Source organism: Boleophthalmus pectinirostris, unplaced genomic scaffold (assembly GCF_026225935.1).
Source record: "Boleophthalmus pectinirostris isolate CB_2022bp ecotype Guang Dong unplaced genomic scaffold, ASM2622593v1 HiC_scaffold_3, whole genome shotgun sequence".
Classification (NCBI taxonomy): domain Eukaryota; kingdom Metazoa; phylum Chordata; class Actinopteri; order Gobiiformes; family Gobiidae; genus Boleophthalmus; species Boleophthalmus pectinirostris.
In genome coordinates this window covers 34,684,305-34,704,214 of record NW_026571299.1, presented here as the reverse complement: position 1 = coordinate 34,704,214, position 19,910 = coordinate 34,684,305, and the positions used below count along the sequence as shown (strand labels likewise).

Below are 19,910 nucleotides of genomic sequence, written 5' to 3'. Positions count from 1 at the left end.
AAGACAAGAAACAGGGACTTTGTCTGAACCTCCCAATTAATTAAAGTCAACAGACAATTTTCTCTTATGCTATCAAGATATCTATTTTTCTTGTATAAATAATTATTCTATTATGGAGCTAAATATACCTGCCTGTGAGAAAGACTGGTGTGGGCAGAGTTGTGTACTATACTATTAGGCTAATCCTGGCAGGTACTATTGTGCAAACCAAGCTCAAGACAGCTTTCTACATGTTGTCCAACAATATGCTCAACACATACTGACACTGTTCACTAATTTATCTACTGGGGGCTGTATAGTCATGAATTAACCAAACTAACACATGGATGTCCGTGTTGTGACTGAAACATGCAGGCAGTGCTAACCACTCTGCTACCATCCTACCCTTGTGTATGTTATTGGATTGACACAAGTTACAGTGGTTGCAGTAGTGGTTTATTTCATTAGACCCATGGTTTACATGTTTACGTAATACAATACTCTTAGAATTATTTAATATTGTTAGTGGATCAATTGTAAAAATGTAAGGCTATTAAAATAATACTAAAAAGCAGGGTTTTTTAAAACATTTTAAATTAGATACACGCTGTTTGTGCTTGATTCTCCTTCATTATAAAAAGTAGCGTTTTAAATGTTGATATAAATGTCAAGAAACTACACAGTCCATCTTTGTCATTTCCATTCCTGCATTTCGCCCAGAATCAGTCAAAGAGGATCCCTCAAAGGTTTGGGTTTCCTCCACAATAAAAAGAAGTTTGGTAGAGTTAAACCAGGATTAATAGCAGATGTTATCCTGGAGTTGGTCTGGCATCGAGACCACAGCTGCCTCTCATCTCTGCTCAGTGTAGCACTCAGTATTCATACACATAGTAGTTAAAAGCATTACAACAAGACTTTACTGAATAGTTTTTGTGTCTGCAACATTTGTGCTGAGGAGATTTTCCCTGGCTAATTGCTGGAGTGAATAGGAATAAGCTGCCTGTATTATGTAGTGGACAGTAAAGGAGTTTGGAGTGAAGGATGACGTTGCTTCATCTCCTGCTGTAGTTGCTCCTTCAGAGTGGACACCTGAGAAAAAGAATGTTTACTGAATATCTGCAATGCATTCTCACACAATGGCTGTACTCCTTTAATTTATTTATTTTTGGACTAATTATTTTGCAGAAATGAGGACACCTAGAGTGAGTTAGATGGAGTTTTGGTAGTTACAGTTTAACATAGCCTTTTGCTCATGCAGTTGATGAAAATGTGGTTTACTCATTCTGATCTGTATACATAGATGTTTTTGCATGAGATCCTAATAATAGCTTTAGTCAGTGCCTTGCCTCCATTTAGTCACTTAATTGATGCTTAAAGCAATAACTGGTTTGAATGAACCGTTAGTATTCTTTTAATCATTTACTAATAAAACCATCAAAACTTGAATCTTAATAATAATAAAAAGTCCCAATGACACTTTCCTTAATAAATATACCATGTGAATAATCCATATCTATACCTGTTCTTCCAGTCCCTTGACTCGGTGCCGGTGGGCTCTCTCTCTCATTCCCAGACTCCGCTCCATGTCCCTCAGGTTGACCTTTAACCTCTCGGTCTCCCGCTGTGCCTCGTCCCGCTGTCGGCTCAGGCTCTCACAAATACCATGAGACTGCTCCATATCTGACAGTTGGGTCTGCTCACCATATGATAAACAGAGGATGGATTAAACAGAAAAAAGGAAACATGTATTATAAAAAGTTTGACAAAGGAAAATCTATGGTCCTAGCTTCATTTTCATGATACTATAACATTTGTGCATGGGCCTCTCATATATAGCTCATGGATACAGTGATAACACCCATAATAGGACTATAAAGGACATTGGCAGACACAGACTTTATTTATATACGTATTTTAAACTTAGTTGGAGCAATAGGCTAGGCTCCAACAGCATTTAGCTTGTCTTTAAACTAAGTGTATGTTAAAATGTCAAAATATCAATATATTGTGCTGTTAGCTGCTGTATTGATATAAGGCCAGACTCTCATATTGAGAGTATGAGAGTTTATATTTATACAAATATTATATTTTGAGCTACAATTTAATTTATTTCAAGAAAGGAAACTTGTTTATGTAATACATTTCGCATAGTATTTAACGGTTTGCTGATTAAAATAGGTGTATTTCATACATTAAGTTTGTTGTGCAAGCAGTGGTTTAAAATATATGTATATATACTGTTGTTAAGATGTATTTTGGTTCTTAAAAACTGTGATATACTACAGAATATTATGTACAACATATTAATTATTGCATGTATTGCAAAATTGTGATACTATCATAATTTGTGAGTCATGCATCGTATCGAATTATGAATAATACCTGTAGAATTAGGATCTGTTGCTGTGCATCTTGAAGCTCCTGTTCAACCGTGTTTAGTGATCGGTCCAAGCGGCTTTTCTCAGCAGAGAGCCGCATGGTGCCTTCCTCAGACTTCAACTTCTGACGCTCAACCTGAACAAGATATAAACCAAATGAAGAAAGCATCTCAAAATGGGATTGTCTATGAATGCACAGTATACAGAAGGAAGGGTGTAGTTTGTACTTTGTCCAGTGTGTTTCTCAGAGCATTCTTGTCCTTCTCTAGCCTAACAGCTTGCCTCTCTGCATCTTTCTTCTCGGTCTCCAACATGGCCACTGCCCTCTGGAGGTTGCGCAGTCGATCCTCCACAGCAGAGCGCTCTGTTAGAGACAACTCCAGGCAGCGCTGGGCCTCCGATAAGCTAATGGAGCGCTGATGCAGGGTCTGAGGAGAATGACAATGTGTTCACTAATTTCTGTGTCCATGTGTGCGGGTAACTGGTGTTTTTTACAAATGTCTTAGGGTAATGGTGGTGTGTAAAAGCATCACCTCCTGCAGGTGACTGATCTCAGTCTCCATTTCCTCTCGTTTGACTTCACTGTGTTTTAGTTCACTTTGGAGGCTTTGCACTTGTTCATTGAGAGCAGCAATATTTCTTCTGCTTTCAGATAAAGATGCTCTGGTTTCATCCAGGCGCTCCTGATGAAACAAAACGCTATCAGTATCAGAGAGGGACTGGGGACACATTGAGGACCCCAGTCCCTCTCTCACCTGGAGCTGCTGCCTCTCCAGCTCTGATGCAGAGAGTGACTTTTGCAGCACTGAGAGGCGGCTTTGTGAGCTGCTCTGAGCCGCTATGGCCTCACTAACACTTAGGTTTAGAGTCGCAGCTCTCTCTTTGAGCAAAGTTTCACTTTCTTGAGCTTTAAGCAAATCCTGATTCAGTCGGTCCACCTCCCTCTGCAGCTGAGACACCCGCGCCTCACCCTCAGCAACCTGTCAAGAAGAAATAAAGAAAACCATGTAGCCACTCCACATCTCTCACTGTCTGTAAGAATGTTTCATACTGCACCTGTTTGATGAGAGCGTCGTGTCTGTCTTGGGCCAGTTGGCTCTCGGCCTCTCTGTCCCCCATACTCAGCCTCAGCCTCTGCAGCTCTCCCTCCAGACTGCGCCTCCCCAGCTCCACTCGAGTGGCCCGGGCCTCTGCTGCCTCTAGTGCCTCTCGCAGCCGCCTCCTCTCTCCCTCCAGGCGCATTTCTGCAGCCCGCTGTTTGTTAAGTTGATCCTATAATACATAATACAGGAAAAGCATTGATGGCTTCTGTTTGATTGATATATGCTCAAACATGAGTTTAGGGGAAAATAGTTACAGGAAGGTCTATAAACATGAACCTTATACTTAAAATCTCTAGGTGAAAAACAACTTTGCTGAACCTATGTCCATCAGATTGGCTGTAAGCTTTAATATGGTTGTAAAATGTAAGAAAATCTGCATAATAGTGAAAACTCCATGTCCTGTGGAGTCCTGATTAGATGCAGCCAGGGTGTGGGCCTGTGGCATATGTTGTTTTCTTATTCTAAGACACTTGGCTGCAGGACAGTGCTGCTCCACTGAGGGGCCATATGGCTGGGTCAGACCAGAACTTGCTGTACCTGCACATGTTTCCTGTCAGCTTCAGAGGTCTGCAGTGCTCGCTCCAAGTCTTTTAATTTGTCCGTCAAAGCGCGTCTCTCTCTGTCCACTCTCCGCACAGCCTCCTCCTGCTGCTGCAGAACCATCTGAGTGGAGCTCAGGCGCTCATCCACCGCACGTTTCACTAAAGTTGGGTACATAATACATTAGAAAGAGTCACATTTTAATGTAATATAATAAATATCTGACCTTCTTTGCTATCTTGTAAACTGTTTTGGGTCTGAGCCAGGCGGCTCTGAGCAGAGTCTCTTTGACCTCTGAGTTCCTCCAGTTCACGCTGTAGGCCACTCATCTGTGAGCGGACATCGTCCTGAAAATAATATATAAAATAACAATAATAAAACATTGACATAAGGGAGTTTATTCTGTGATTTAGCCTCACTCTCTCTCTTTGAGCTTCTCGCAGCTCCAGCAGGAAGTCCCTGAGTCCAGCCCTGAGTGAGTCCGAATCCAGGTCTGAGATGGAGAGAGGTGTGTCTGTTCTCTCCGGAGACACAGGACCAGATCCCAGAGTGTTGTCAGGGGTACTCGTTTGCACTTCTATTAGAAATCAAGGATAAACAAAATAATTCTATCTATTTTATATTTATATTCTCAATAGTACAGTATGATGATTTAATAACAAAATTAATATTTGGCTCTGATATTATAGCTCTACCTTTTGGTGGAGACAGAGAGGAGCGCAGAGGAGAGATGCTCTGGTGTCGGGACATAGATCCAGGTGAAGTAGAACTGCCTCCTGGGCTCCTCCCTCTGCCCCCTCTGCCCCCCGCTCCGATGCCCAGGGTGCGTGTGAGTGTGGACTGCAGATTGCTCAGTCTGAACTCCAGCTCCTTCCTGCTGATCTCAGAGCGGGACAGTTCGGCCTCTGTGGCAGCCAGTCGGCCCTGTGTCTCACTCAACTGCAGACTGGATTGGGCTGCTGCATCCTGAGCTGCCTGAGCACGGAGGGACAGGTTTTTGGCCTCATCCTGGAGCTTCTTCTCACAGCCGTGTGCCTCTTGTAGCCGAGCGGTCAGCTCCCTCTCACAGCCACGCCAGCCTGACTCAGAATCCATCAGGCGCTTCTGAGTCACAGAAAGCTACAGGACAAACAGTTTCTAGCTGTTACTTTTTTCTTGGCGACATTCAGTGAGTGTTTGTGGTACTCACTTCTTTTTTCAGGGAATCTCTTGTTGATTCTGCTTCCATTAACTTCTGTTTGAGAGTGAAGACCTCTCTGCTCTTCTCCTCTTCTCTTTGCTCTTCTAGTGAAAGGCGAGTCTGCAGCTCTGCCACCTCTCTACTCCGCTGCTCCTTCTCTGCTTCCAAAACCTTCAACTAAAGCAAAAGAACATTAAAAGTTAACGGCTCCTTACAAATGACATATCATATATGCATTTCGAAAGTCACACATGAACATAGGGGGCACCCTCACCTGTCTGCGTAGTTCCTGTAGCTCGCGCCGGGCCTCCAGTCGTGACCGCTCCACATCCCGGAGGCAGCTGCGCAACTCCATCACCTCCTTCTGCGCAGATGACAGATTTTCCTCCAGGACTACCAGCCGCTGCTCCTTCTCCTCACATTGTCGCCTCAAGCTGACAAATACAAACCATATACACTATTTTTATAACAAAATCTTTTTCAAGGGATAAAGCTTAAGTGCTAAATCCAAGAAATGACGACAATCATTAAAAATGTTTAAGGTTGAATACTAAACGGTCTGAGGAAGGTTATATGCTGAAACACATGGGCATTTACTTGTGTGCTGTGGCCTAATAGAAAAACCTATGTGAGTATATATATTTTTATTGACTGAAATGAACACCCTTAAACATTTTTTTAAATAAAAGCTCAAATATATTTTGTACTTTTAAATCTTGACAAGTCTATTAATGCGATTTATTTAGTCACTGTTCAGTCAGTCTCTGATGCTGACTGACATATGACTGACTGGTTGTTACATGAATATGAAATGTCATATCCAGGGACACACAATAATTTTATTAATAATAATAATAATTAAAACCTTAATAATTAAAAGCTAATCAATACAAATAACATTCGGCACCAATATAAATACACGGATTGAATTACAGACCATTGAAAAGTGTTATCTGAAGCATACCTGATCCTGTCTGTCTCTGCACTCCTCAGAGTCTCTCGGAGCAGAGCGTTTGATTGGCTGAGAGTGTCTCTCTCTTTGGTGATGTCACCGAGGTTGCGGTGCTGCTCAGTCACTTCTCTCCTGAAGTTATCAACTGAATTCTGAGTTTGGTTCAGACGACGCTCCGCCTCCAGTAAATGGTGTCTGAGCTGGTCCCTGGTCTCCTCACTGGCCAAGAGAGAGGCCCTGCACTGCTCCAGCTGAAGGAAAAAATATGGAAATTATTATAATTGGTAAACAGGACACAACTTACTCTTTAATTGTATTGCAATTGCTTAGTTTTGCATTTATAACTTTTTAAAATGTTTATACTATTTCACTATTTACATTCATTTAGCTTAATCAATTAATTGCTTTCTTTTATCAAATTGTTGAAGATCTTTAGACACAGAAACAATTTAGGTTGTCTTTTAGGTTGTCTTTTCCTCAAGGGATATTTATTATGAAGCCACAAAAAAGTTAAAACCGGGTACAACAGCTCCCTGCTCTCATCCCGTGCCTTGCTGCAGTAAAAAACACACTCCAGTGTAGTTCAACACACGGTCCGACCAGCGCATGAGCAAACCAGTGCGGGGTGTTCATATTCAATCAGTGACACCATAAAAACAATAGAGGGTGTCAGTGAACCTCAAAACAATAATGCTTAAATTAATTCACACTGATCATGTATAAGTGAAAATGTATTAATCATGTTTCTCACAATATGATAGGCAATTAACTTTTAACCACTCACTTGATGTACTGTATTATATATTTCCAAGCAATTTTATAGATAATGATCATAAACAGTTGTCAAATATTGCATTAAAACAAAAAAGAGACTTGCACAATTTTTTGAAAGTTGTTGACCATACTTCTGTAGGTTCTCAGATGGCACTTTATCTCTTCCACAGCTGATTGATCATATTGTTTATATTTATTAAGGCCATAATAGCAATAAATTGATTAAACTATTAAAACATAACCTCCCTAATTTGTACCTCTCTTAAAGTCAGTTCAGCCCTGGACTGGAGGTCTGTGGACATCCGCTGAAGTCCGCTCAGCTCTCGTTCACGAGCAGAGGCTGAATTCTCGTGCTGACACCGGAGATCCTGCAGTTCAGCATTCAGGGCTCCAACTCTGATCTGTAGAAGTACAACACAAAGTTAAATGTCCTACTCAGTAATAATATAAAGTGGCAAGGTTGTTTTTCTGACCTGCTCCTGTTCTTTGCACAAGGACACCTCTCTGGTCAACTTCTCTGCCTCTAGTAGTGCAGTAGACAGTTCAGCCTGTAGACCTGAGACTTTCTCACACAGAGCTGCTTTCTCTGCCTCCTTTAATGAGAGAGCCTAGGAACAGCACAACAGAGTGGTTCACAATACATAAAACTACTACTTCCATTAAGAGAAGACTAACACTACTGTTGACTACTGCTACTAGGGATGACAGTGACTCAGAGATTAGAGCAGTGTTTCTTTTTTCCGGAGACTCATATTTTAAAAGTCACAAACCTTCGCGATTCAAGACAATAGACATTATTCTTAGATCACAAAATAGGTGGATTTGATCATTATTGAACATTAATGAGGATATTTTATTGTTGACTGAGTGATTGTGTCTCTCTGAACAATTAGTAATACTCATGTTTTAAACAATGAAAAACAGTAATTGACCAAACAATAAAAGGTACCCATAAGTCACCTATTTGGACATTAAATGTAGCCCATTTCTTTCTTTTCAACATTCAATTGAACCAGCAATATTAATTACAAAAAACATAAAATTAGAAATTATAGAAAACATGTCTTAACATTTCAACCTCTATGCAGACTGTGACAAGGCGACCCAAAAAAAATCTCTTGCGACCCACCTGAGGGTCACGACCCAGTCTTTGGGAGACAGTAGGTTAGAGCACTCATCCACTAATCCACTTGGTTCTGTCACTTTATCCTTAGGCAAGACGCTCCACTCACGTTGCCTAGTATGAATGTGGTAAATGTGTATGTGATGACATCTCATTTTACCCCACAGTGGCTGTGGCTTTTTTGGGGGGGATATTTCTATGAAATTACCTCAGCTTCCTGTGCTCTTGTGTCTAACCTGTTGCTTGTCGGTCTCAGCCTGCAGCAGACACTGGTCCCTGTGGTGCTGGAGGGTTCTCAGTTCCTCGTGTAGTTCCTCTCTTCGACTCTGAGCTTTAAGCAGCTGCTCCTCTGTGTCCTGCCTCAGTTTCCTCATCGATGCTTCATGATCCATCAACAGGTTGTGACGTAAAGCTTCCTGGAATATAAAAGACAAAAATATTATTCTGATATTCATATTGAAATTTTTCATAACAAGCGTTTGGCTTAACAAGGTACAGTGTCACCAGGACCCTGGCTAAACATAATCTAACCACTAACTTGGGCTAAAGCAGAAAATATCAGGTCTATACTTGCCTCACAAAGGACTACAATTAATTCATGATTTTATTTTAAAAAATCCCCAGAAAACAGACCTAAAACTATTACTGTAAAATTTTGAGAACTAATGAACATTATGGAAAACAGGACATTACACTAATTAAAGCAAAGCAGAATTGTCAGTTCTACCTTTGTCAGAAAGGATATCAAATGGTGACTTGTACTAAAACGTCCAAGGAAATGTAAAAGGTTGCAACAATGTGAAAACCACTTAGTGCCTACTGCTCACTTTCTCTGAGATTAGTCTCTCCACCTCCTCCTGGTGTTCAGAGATGGTTTTGCGAAGGACCAGTTGGGCTTGGGTTTGGACGCTGCTTAAAGCCTGAGTTAAAGTCTGCTTTTCTCTTTCTAATTGAGCCACAGCAGTCTCCCCATCAGACCGAGCACGTTTTAATTCAGCTGAAAACAAACAAGAAACATTAAAGATTCACAAATAGAAATCTATGGTATTAAACTTATTTTTATTTATTACTAATCAAGGACAATGACCATAAACATTTCTGCAAGCAGGTGAGAACACCAGGTCAAGATACAGGTAAGGAGAGGCAATCTGGCACATAGTAACAATCCATGATTTTGAAGAGGATTTTGAGCAATAATAAATAAATACAATATCAGTGTAAAACGTTGAATGCCATACTGTGGAACAGTTCAAGCAATAATAGCTCCAAGAGACGGGGGCATACCCTGAAAGTTACATTGTACACTTTAAAGTAAAGTAAAAAGTAAATATTTAAATGTATATAGGTTTCTAACAGTGCATAATACTTTTAATACTTTTTCCCTACTGTCCACTCACCTGCTGTAGTCTCTGATCGGACTCTGAGTGTTTGGTTCTCTGTCTCCAGTTGTTTATTGAGGGACTCAATTTGAACAAACTGCTGATGAACCTCGAACAGACTGGTCTCCAAAGCCTCTCTCTCAGACCTGAAATACATACATATAAATACATAGGACCATATTTTTCTGACAATTTGAACATTTGTTTATGAAAATATAGGTGTTAAGCTTTTAAAAGTATAATTATTGAATAAATTGGATGACTTTTGGCTATATATATATTTGCTGCCCATATCCAACCAGGAAGCTAAATTACAAATTTATAAATCAAAATTGTCAGACTAGAGAAACTAGGCAAAATTTTTGCCAAATATTTTATTTAATTTATAATGCTACATAACTACATTTTATGAAAAAAATTTAATCTTTTAAGAAAACCCACTATACACAAGAACAACATGCAAGTTCCTCACCTAGTGACTACATATGGCCTGGAAATGTAACCTTCTTGCATTGACCACTAATCACTCTGCTAAGCCAGCACCAAGAGTAAATGTAACTCAGTGCACTAATGATCAGAACTCACCTAAATGCAGACAGTTCCTCAGACAGTAGTGCATTTTCTCTTTCGGAAGCTGCCAGTTGAACCACCAAAGCTGCTTTATCCCGGGCCAGTTCAGCGCGCCCCCGTCCCACCTCCTCCAGGGCCACCTCGTTCCTCTGCCCCTCTCCTCTGACCAAACTCAACTCTGAACTGAGGGATGTCACCTCCCCAGAAAGCTGTCAACACAAAGCAAGGTTTGCTGCTTTATACTTTTTACTTTTATTACTGTTTTCAAAAAATGTGTTTTACTATTATTAAAAATTTTTAATATATTATGTGACCAGTTTCATGCAAATATCTTAATTTACTTTTTCTCTCAGTTTAAATATTTTTGCTTAAAGATTAGGTTTAAAGCAGATGTTGGCGTTTGACAAAATATACCTCTAAAATGTATCATATTTTAAAATAATTATGATCGATATTTATATTATATATTTATTTATATTGTGTCTTGAGACATAATTCACTGTAAGAGCATATTGTAAACTTTAAACAAATATAAACAAAACAAAAAACAAACTGAAATCTCTCAGCTAGCCAAAAGTTTTTAAGAGTGAATACGTTTTGACACTCATCCAAGTAGCTTCTTCAGTTCTGACAGGGTTCTGGAAAGTCACAGCCTTCTATTGATCTGATTAAAATAATTCAATTTTCTTTTGCTATAGAAAATACCTGGATTACACAGACTACTATATACAGTGTACTCCTGATGCCCCACCTGTGTGACTCTCTCCTGCAGTTTAAGCCGGTCCGCTTGCAGACTCTGTAGCTCCGTCTCCATCCCTGCACGGCTCAGCTCTGCATCATGAAGAGATTGTTGTAGAGTTATTCTCAAAGAGTCCAGCTCCAGACGACCCTGCTCCAAACGCACAAGTTCATCTCTGATTGTCAGCTTCTCTTGTTCTGCTTCACGCTTCTGAGTTTGGAGGAGGGACTTTTCCTCCTCGAGCTGCATGAGAAAAGATAAAGCTTTAATGAGCATGTGAACAGTTACACACACAGAGGAATCACTGCAAAATGTGCCTGGAGTGCAGACTATTAAGATTTATTTGAGCAGTAGTATAGATGATTAATGGGAACTAGATTATTTATTTATTTACAGAAGTAATGAAACAAGTTAGCTAATCAAAGTCATTTAAGCAGATAAAATCAAACCATCAAACATGTTTGCATCAATGTCACACAATAATACTCTATATAAAATGAATTGGATTGCGTCAGACATTGCAATTCAATGCACTGTATTAAAATGAGTACAGGTGCAAGGATGTATTGCCTGGAGGATGTACGAGTTGAGATCAACTTTGTCCTGGGTTAAACCCTCGTTTAAGTTTCCCATTTTTGTCAAAGAGTCTCTGAGCGCTGCCTCCTCAGACTGTAGTTTGTTTAACAACAGGGACAGCTCTGCATTACGACTCTCCGCCTAAAACAAAGACATACATAAAAATATATACCAAAAGTAAAAAGATCAAATATGTGACAAAATAATCTCTTTACTTGAGCAAGAGCCTTGGATAGTTGGTCCTTTGCTTGCTCCAACAGTTGCCTCTCTACCTCCCCTTGCTGGCAAGTCTCCTTTATTACAGACAGCTCTCCTTTCTGGGCTGAGGCACGACTCTCACTCTGCTCCCATTGTTTCTGTCTGCACATGGAAAATACAGACACACATTTATTTATATATATATATGTGTATGTATATATATATATATATATATATATATATATATATATATATATATATATATATATATATATATATATATATATATATATATATATATATACATATCATCTGTGTATCACTCACTCACAACATCACATACAATAAATTATCTATTAGGAAATCCAGGATGCTAGTTTAAATTAAATTAAATGTCTTAAATAAGACTTGTTTTCAATATCTTTTCTAACTGTTTTCAAGATTCAAGTTTTTAATCTTAAAATAAGAAAATAAATCTACCCTTGGGGTCTGTGCAACATTGTTTCATTCCTAATTGGCATACAATTTTGCTTAAAATGAAAACCTATGTATCAAAACATGTAGAAAATCATCTTGAAAGTGTTAAAAAAGCTCCATCAATTAAATCTAAAATTAGTCATCAAGTCATTACAGATAGATTACTATTCTGAACAGTCATTTAAACAAATGCATATTCAGTTTTAATGATATTAAAATGTAGATACTGGATACTACTTTCTTCTTTCTATCAGTCAGTGTTACAACTTACATGCGCTGTGCCTCTGCCCGGGCATGGTCCCTCTCCAGTGCTGTGACCTCTCTCTCTTCTCTGTCTGTGTCCCGTTCACGCTGCACTGCTGCCACGGACAACTGCAGCTTCTCACATTCCATCTGCAGCATCTGTGCAGTGGACTGAGCGGACTGTAAGGACTTCTCCAAGCTCACCTTGTCACTACAGAAAACACAATACAGTTGTGGTTAGGCTGGAAATAAGGCTGCATTTCATAAGTAAGCAACAAAAACTGAAACATTAATACTAGACTTAACAAGGACAAAAATACAACCAACAGGTATAAGATTTCTAAAAATGTGATGTACATATTTACAGACTACTACTACATTGCATGTTGTTAATTAATGGTTACCATTAATTAGTCGTTGAAATAGTGACAATTAATATATTTAAGAAACAGAAAGAGAACAAAATGTGCATTCATATTCAGGCTAGATGGGAAAAAAACATGTTTGATATTCAGTTTTGAGAATCCCCATATTTCTTGAAGCACCTACCTGGCCAAAATGTCTCTCTCTTGTTTGACTCTGTCCCTCTCCCTCTGCACAGCCTCCCTCTCTTTCTGAGCACTGTCCCGTTCCCGCTGCAGCGACTGGTTCTTCTGCTCCAACTCTTTTTTAGTCATATCAGAATCTGAGAGCTGCTTTCGGAGTTGCTGAATCGAAGACTGAGCTGACTGCAGTCTCCCACGAAAATCCTTCATAGACAGTGTTTGAAACATTAAATCTAGGCCACTGTAGACAGGACTTCCTGACTAAATACATTATATACAATTTTGTATCTTTCATTATGTTATATTGCTTCTTATTAAATTTGTATATTATTATTTGTCCAGGAATTTGGCAACACTGTTTAGTCTATACTAAGAACTGAATATTTACTCTAAGATAACTGAAGTTGTCTTTTCTAAACTTAAGTATTAAAATAGTCTGTTGTTCACACTGATAAAATTAGATGATTAAATATTCAATAAAGATTCTGAAATATATTAAATATATAGAAGTATCACCTGCAGCTGTAGCTGTCTGTTGGTGACTGCAGAGCGCAGGGCAGAGAGCACCCCTTCAGGCAGGAGCGTCCCAGAGGAGAGACGTGAAGGAGAGGACAAGCGACGAGAGGCTGAGGGTCGGTGGACCAGAGCCAGGAGAGGGGCTCCCGGGTCCTGGTCTGCTTCTGAGGAGGACTCCCCATCTGTCAACACAACCTGGAGGAGAGGGCGATATGGATGCAACATAATAGTATCCCCAATACATTAGAGAGAAGTTTTAATCCGCAATACAGTAAATCTCTCATAGAGTTATACAGGCCTCTGCCCTCGGTCAGATATACAAACATAGATTCCTAAAATGTTAAACTCTATTATTTGTTAAGGACCGGCACCACAAACTTGCCATCTCAGCCTCATGGCTTAAAGTTCAATCAGATAATTAAGGCTAAAATTTGGTACCAATGTCAAAAATCAAATTCCTCCATCCAGCTTTTACAGGTAAGAAATCCTGACTATGTCTAGGCTGGAATCTGTTAACAGATTCTGATAACTGAAACTGTTGTGATGTATTTAGATTCTTGTTTTGTGGATATTGTGTTTAACATAACAAAAATAATTTGTGTATAACTAAATGAATAACTGTGCACCTGAGCGATGTCTCTCAGCGTGTCGACCAGTATCTCAATATGTGTCCTCACTGTTTGCAGCTCAGTCTCATCAGAACCACTCTGCTCCTGTGACACAGTGCAACAGGTCACTATGAAACATGAATAAGTGAATTCAAATTTAAAACACTTAAAGTAGCATTACCTCAAGTCTTCTCGTAAGTGTCGCAATTTCTCTTTCCTTTTCATCTATTTGGCTCCTGAGCCTCTCTCCCTCGCGGACAGATTCAGACAACCTAATGAACGACCATCAGTTACAGAAGGTATAAGCGGCACTGTTTTTATGGTGTTAACACATTTCTAACAGCACAATCAAAGTGTCACAATAATACCGTAAAACAAAAAATGGCTTGAGGGATTTACAAAAATCTCACAATAATATCTTAAAAATTTCAAATAAGCTATGCCTTGCTATGCTGCAACAGGTGGACAATAAAAATCTGAGGAAAAACAGTAGACAATGGTCTTTTGTAACTTTTTAGTTTTCTCAATATTAATCCCTTTGAATATAACAGAAATGATGGCACCTTTTTTTTAAGAGCTTTTTTAAAGAAAAAAAAACAACAAGTATTACTAAAATATTCTTAGCCTACACACAAAATTGCAATTAATATAAATAGCATTGTGTGAGTTTTGGATATTGTCATATCCTCACCAAAAACTGAACCACACCACAGCTTTTTTGTGTTTTTTTTATTGTGTAAACTGTGCAGCTCAGGTACCTGATGTTGAGTTCACTCCTCTCTGCATCTGTCCTCGTCTGCAGGTTCATCGTTTCTGTGACCCTCTCTCTTAGTTGCTGCTCTAATTGAAGCCTCAGAGCCATCTCTCTCTCTAGAGCCAGGGTTGCACCTCCCTCTCGACTGACCAGGGATGCAGACAGACCTGCACAAGACAGCTGGGCCGAGTGAGACACGCGGCACAGCTCATTACGCATGTCTGACAAGTCTCTGGAAAATGAAGATTAGGAAGAAATAAACATTATATACCTCTTCAAAAATTGGTACATGTAAGTAGTACACCTGTGTAAGCAATACACAGGTGTACATGGGGGTCCTCTGCAGTTTGAGTATTTGTTTAATTTATTTTATGGATTAGGTAGTTATTTAAGGGTTATATAACCACCTAATCCATGGTATGGTTAGTAGTCTCATTGTAAACCTTGTTTAGACCTAATTTAGGCTTTATATAGTCTGGGTTAAGATCTGGTGCAACTCTGAAAGCCAAATATTATCTTAGGTGGTAATTAGTGTTAAAAGTTTGAAAATCACTGGTCTAAAAATATTATAACAGTTCAGTACCTTTCAGTTGAGGTCTTCATTTCACAGATGTGTCTCCTGAACCAGACCACCTGCCTCCATAACATGAGCAGCCGACTGTGCTCACTGCTGAAATAACTTTGGAAAGACTGAACACAAAATACAGTTGTTAAAACCCCAAGATAATGGCTCTATAAGTGTTGGAGTGTCCTATTTCAAAAATCAGCCCATACCTCCTCCTCTCTCCTCCAGTCAGACTCTCTTTGCTCTAGCTCTTCTCGGGCTTTGGTCCAGTCCACAGTCAGTCTGCGAATGTCTTGGCTCAGAGCCTCGTTTGCCAAACTGGCCTGCTCCAACTGCTCCCTCAGCATGGCGTTCACAGCAGAGAGACTACTGCTCCTAAACACAAACCATGTATTCGAGGAAAATATTTTGACAGGGCGAAAAGTGTAATTTTTAACATAGTCACCTCTGTTGTTCTTCCTCTAGATGGATTAATGCTTCTTCCAAGTTGTTGTTAGATTCATCTTGATGGTGGCCATTTGAGGTTTCACTGTCACTCTGCAATGTAAATGAAACTATACTTAACAGATAAAAATATATATATATATATTTTGCCCCCAGAAAGTGCTTCTCTGTGTCCACCAAGAACCTCAATTGGATTATTTTGCTGTTATGAACTGCTATACAAATAAAGCTTGACTGATCGATCTTAGCCTTTTCAACCTAACATACAACCTTGAAACTAGTTGAAACTAGTATCATTTTAGCTTAATTTTTATTGTTTCACTCTTCAACACCAGTGGCATTTTTGTATGCTCAGAAATCAAGATTGAATTACTTTGAATTTAACTAGTACCTAGTAGTTTAACAAGAAGACCATCACTTACACTCAGTTTGCGCTTTTCGAGTTCTGAGTTTTTCTCTTGCAGCACCTGCTCCAGATCCCCACACCTCTTTTTGTATTGAAGAACCTACAACCACAAGAAACTGTAATATTTTTGCTTCTTTGATGTCACACATTATGAATACCTTAATAAAAATATTTACCTTTGCTTGTAGTTTCTGCACCAGCTGAGCCTGCCTCTGCTGCCCCTCCTGGTAGGCAGTGAGTTTGCGTTTGTATGAAGCCTGTTCCTCGTCCAGTCGTCTGCGCAGGTCCACATTCTGTTGGACCAGGCTTCTGGACTCTGAGGTTTGCTCCCCATCACTGGAGTCAAACCGCAATGTCTGCTCAAGCTGTGGGTTTGAGAGAAACATTGAAAAAACAAATGTCTAAGTCAGTGCAGTGTTACAATGAGTTCATAGCAGTTAACCAACCACAACAAAGTGTGAACTTTTAGAAGAAGATGATTTTATTTACCTCTATAGAGCAACAGAAAATACAAAGTGTACATCATGATAAAATGGAGTGCTATATATTGCACTACCCTACCTTTTTGGAGATGTTATTGATTTGCCTACAATGTTCCACAGAATGACATTAAATCAGGCCAGATCTATAGAGAGGCGAGCCTGCTCACAGCAAGAAGGGATGTTTTTCAAGGTATGTTTTGAGCAATAAAGCATCAGTAATTGAATAAATGCAAGATAGATAACTTGAATGCCATTCTGTAGGATAATAATATCTCCATGACAACAAGCAGGTTGTCATGGAGCACCAGAAATGTTACATAGTGCAGCTTTAACATAAACCTACCAATTAAAGTCCTATATATATTAAGGGGTGTTCTTATCCAAGCCATGAGCAAAAACGAGTTAACTTTTAGCCGGATGCCCTGCCTGGCCAATACCTGAATCTGGCAAATTCTTTCTAAACTTGATTGATCTCTTCCACTGGGACAGTTACAATGCCTTTGTTTAGGCCCTTCCTCAGCCCCCCTCAGCTCACTCTGAAGCCCCTGTTTACTGTCACCATGGGAGACAGATGCTATGGTAACAGTTCATTTCAGTTCCATTCCACTTCATATCGCCGTGGAAACCACCAAATCTCAGACAAAGACGAAGCACAAAAACAGTCAGATAGTAAAAGGTGAATGTCTTTTTACCATTTCCACTGGGAGAAATGTAAATCATGCTACTCTATTGTCAAGCTAACCTATTAAAATCTGTTTAAGTGGCATTCATTTTTAGGTTTAGTCTCACCCTCTCGCTGATAGCACTGTACTTGATGGCGAGTTCATCCCTGTCTGCTCTGCTATGGGCAAGTAAATCCTCAAGTTTGGACAGTTCTCCTTGAAGCACACGATTCTCCTCCTGTAGAGACATGACTGACGACATGGTGCCTGGTGCTGGGAGGAAATACAAATTTATTTAAATGAAATAAGCTATAACAAATGTGTTATATTTGACAAACTGACAGTTATATAGTTGTAGAAGTGCACATACTGTTATCACTGAGGTTCTTAGTGACAATCTCTCTGACTCGAGCCGGCAGACCTGTTGGAGGGGCATCTGGTGAAGGGCCCCTGACAGTCAGCTTCTCCTCAGATAAAACACTCTCTTCCAGTTTCTAAATTGCAAATTTAAAAGTACAAAGCAAAAACTAATCTTAGAACTGATAGTAGAATTGAATTTATAATAAGGTTTAAGCAATGTGTAAATATCCCTTTATGGTGGCATACATTGAGCCCACGAATACCAAAGCCCATCAACGTGAGAAAGACCTCACTACTTACAACCACACAACAATAATATAATGGTAATTGGATGATTATGATGTCCCACAGGAGCAGGTGCCAAGCAGTCACTCCACAGGCGCTGTATAATTAAAATTACTTCTCACACAATGCATACGTACAGAAGCCTGAGCGCAAATGAGCAATAATTTGTACAAATTACCAACTGGTTGCCTAAAACTTACCTGAATGACAGACTCCAGTTTGTTAGAGTCGCTGTCTGGAACAGCCGTGTTTTCCTTGGTGCTCATTGCAACGCCAGCAGACTAACAAATCCCCCAGAGAATAGGATTAACTCCAAGTGAAACTACGTATTCAAAGTTTAAAAACAGCATCACTGTTCAAAGAAAATTGTGTAAAAAAAAAAAAAAAAAAGTTCTGTGGCCTTCATAGCAGTAAGAGTGCGTAAAGTTAAAGGGGCGTACACGTACCGCTTGCCTCTTTGCTCCCAGAAAAGCTCAGATTGAGGACAGCAGCAGGATTAGCAGGTTTTAAGACGCGCAGCCCTCCTCCTCCACCTCACTCATACTCTCACTATCTGCATAGAGAGGTGATACACACCACTGCTGCTAAGGGGGTAGGGGAAGTAAGGAAGTCTGGATTAAACACTGTCCCTTACTAAAGCACATTATTTTTAGTGATTAATTATGGTGGGATTATGCCTGCAGACAGAAAAAAATAAAATAGCCTATAGTAATATGCTATTACTGTAATTTGCACAAAGAGGTCCAAAGTAGGATATTTTTTATAATGAATTCATGAATTTGACAATTATGCTATTAATTATCTCAAGTATACCTATGGCTATGCAGTGAAATGCAAGTTTAAATTAATTGATTAAAAAGAGGTTTGTTGCAAGAGCTGTAGTTGTGTTTGATTGCCATAGTTACGGACAGACTGATGTGACCAGACCCCCATCTTTAACGCCCACCCAGCCAACTACTAACCAAAACTAGGACGCAACCAAAGGCATTCGAGTGTTGAGTAGACAATACTCACACTTGTTGCTCCTACAATACCATAAATCAAATAACTCTGAACTGGCTTGCTTCTGTCTATTAAATCCTGCAGGACAACGGGCGCACATCTGTTTAATACGTCCTAATAAGACATGTCCAACTTTTAAACCCGCTCAGTTCTGCGTCAGCGAGTGGAGGCGGCAGGAGGAGGAAGAGGATGGGGAGAAGGGAGAAGTCCACCAAGCTTGTGTTAGCCTAGCATCATTCGCCGCACGCATCCAAATGTATGAATAAAATGGTATATGTTTATGCCTACACCAGAAGAGATGGTAAACTTCTACTGTTTGTCGCAACGCAGGACATCCATAACACAACCCTAAAGGAACCGAGATTTACGCATTGACTGAAGTGGCAATCTTGGGCAAAGGCAGCGAAATTATACACTTCCTCTTCATTTCTGATCTTACCTTAAATTATGGCCCCGTTGCACGACTGCCTCTCTTGTATTCGTCAGTCACTGAGTGTTACTAATACTCAAATAAGAGTCCTAGTTGCAGAGCCATCACCAGCGGCCCCGAGTAGGGTCTACTTCTCCCAGCTCACCCATGCTTTTTCCGGGGAGGGACTTAGATTCAAACATAGAAGCTGGCAGCAGTTTACAGTAGGAGGATCATCATGATGTGATGGACAATTCTATCTGGAGAAATAATCTGATATGCACCATGAAACTAGGGCATGTACCAACAATAAATTTGGAATGCACTCGTACAGTATTTAAGAGGAATGAAGGCTTGAAATGTCCCCCTTATTCTCTTTACTTGCAGATTGGGATAATGTTATCTCAGTGATGTTTGTTTATTATTGTCAATGGATACCAAACAAGAGGCAAGTGCAAGTGATATCTGGGTGTAGTTAATTACATACAAAGTAATTACATACAAAGTAATCTGTTGTATGACAATGTAAAAGTCCACAAGCTTTATATGAAACATTGTTATTCCCTTTTTGCAATAAAACTGTCAGTGTTTGTAATATACAACAGAAAGACCTCTTCATTTGTAGCAATACTGAGTTACCCCAATTATATTAACAGAAGGT

At 39.6% G+C, this 19,910-nt stretch overlaps 1 protein-coding gene across 1 annotated transcript; it reads right to left on the bottom strand.

Annotated features, from left to right (window-relative positions):
* Positions 1-418: 418 nt before the first annotated feature.
* Positions 419-19,415, bottom strand: LOC110168778 (rootletin). Its single transcript, XM_055160771.1, has 37 exons — positions 19,280-19,415; positions 17,564-17,687; positions 17,321-17,466; positions 16,226-16,414; positions 16,066-16,149; positions 15,645-15,736; positions 15,409-15,574; positions 15,218-15,324; positions 14,639-14,866; positions 14,062-14,152; positions 13,899-13,985; positions 13,273-13,467; positions 12,761-12,960; positions 12,240-12,422; positions 11,509-11,653; positions 11,288-11,434; positions 10,730-10,960; positions 9,994-10,187; positions 9,427-9,554; positions 8,857-9,026; positions 8,266-8,445; positions 7,380-7,514; positions 7,164-7,307; positions 6,145-6,383; positions 5,455-5,614; positions 5,190-5,357; positions 4,696-5,119; positions 4,420-4,577; positions 4,227-4,347; positions 3,998-4,161; positions 3,414-3,629; positions 3,113-3,337; positions 2,891-3,040; positions 2,585-2,785; positions 2,362-2,493; positions 1,499-1,672; positions 419-1,068 (listed from the first exon to the last, which is right to left on the bottom strand). The coding sequence occupies exons 3-37, from the start codon at positions 17,453-17,455 to the stop codon at positions 985-987; spliced, it is 5,847 nt and encodes a 1,948-aa protein (XP_055016746.1). The 5' UTR covers positions 17,456-17,466; positions 17,564-17,687; positions 19,280-19,415; the 3' UTR covers positions 419-984.
* Between the last annotated feature and the right edge of the window lie 495 nt (positions 19,416-19,910).

Excerpts from the sequence above, each read along its gene's own strand:
- LOC110168778 (XM_055160771.1), bottom strand. The coding sequence starts at position 17,455 with ATGTCGTCAGTCATGTCTCTACAGGAGGAGAATCGTGTGCTTCAAGGA. Across the intron at positions 5,358-5,454 it reads TACAGGAACTACGCAGACAG|TTGAAGGTTTTGGAAGCAGA; the intron begins GTGAGGGTGCCC and ends CTTTTGCTTTAG. Across the intron at positions 4,162-4,226 it reads TTTACAAGATAGCAAAGAAG|TGAAACGTGCGGTGGATGAG; the intron begins GTCAGATATTTA and ends ACCCAACTTTAG.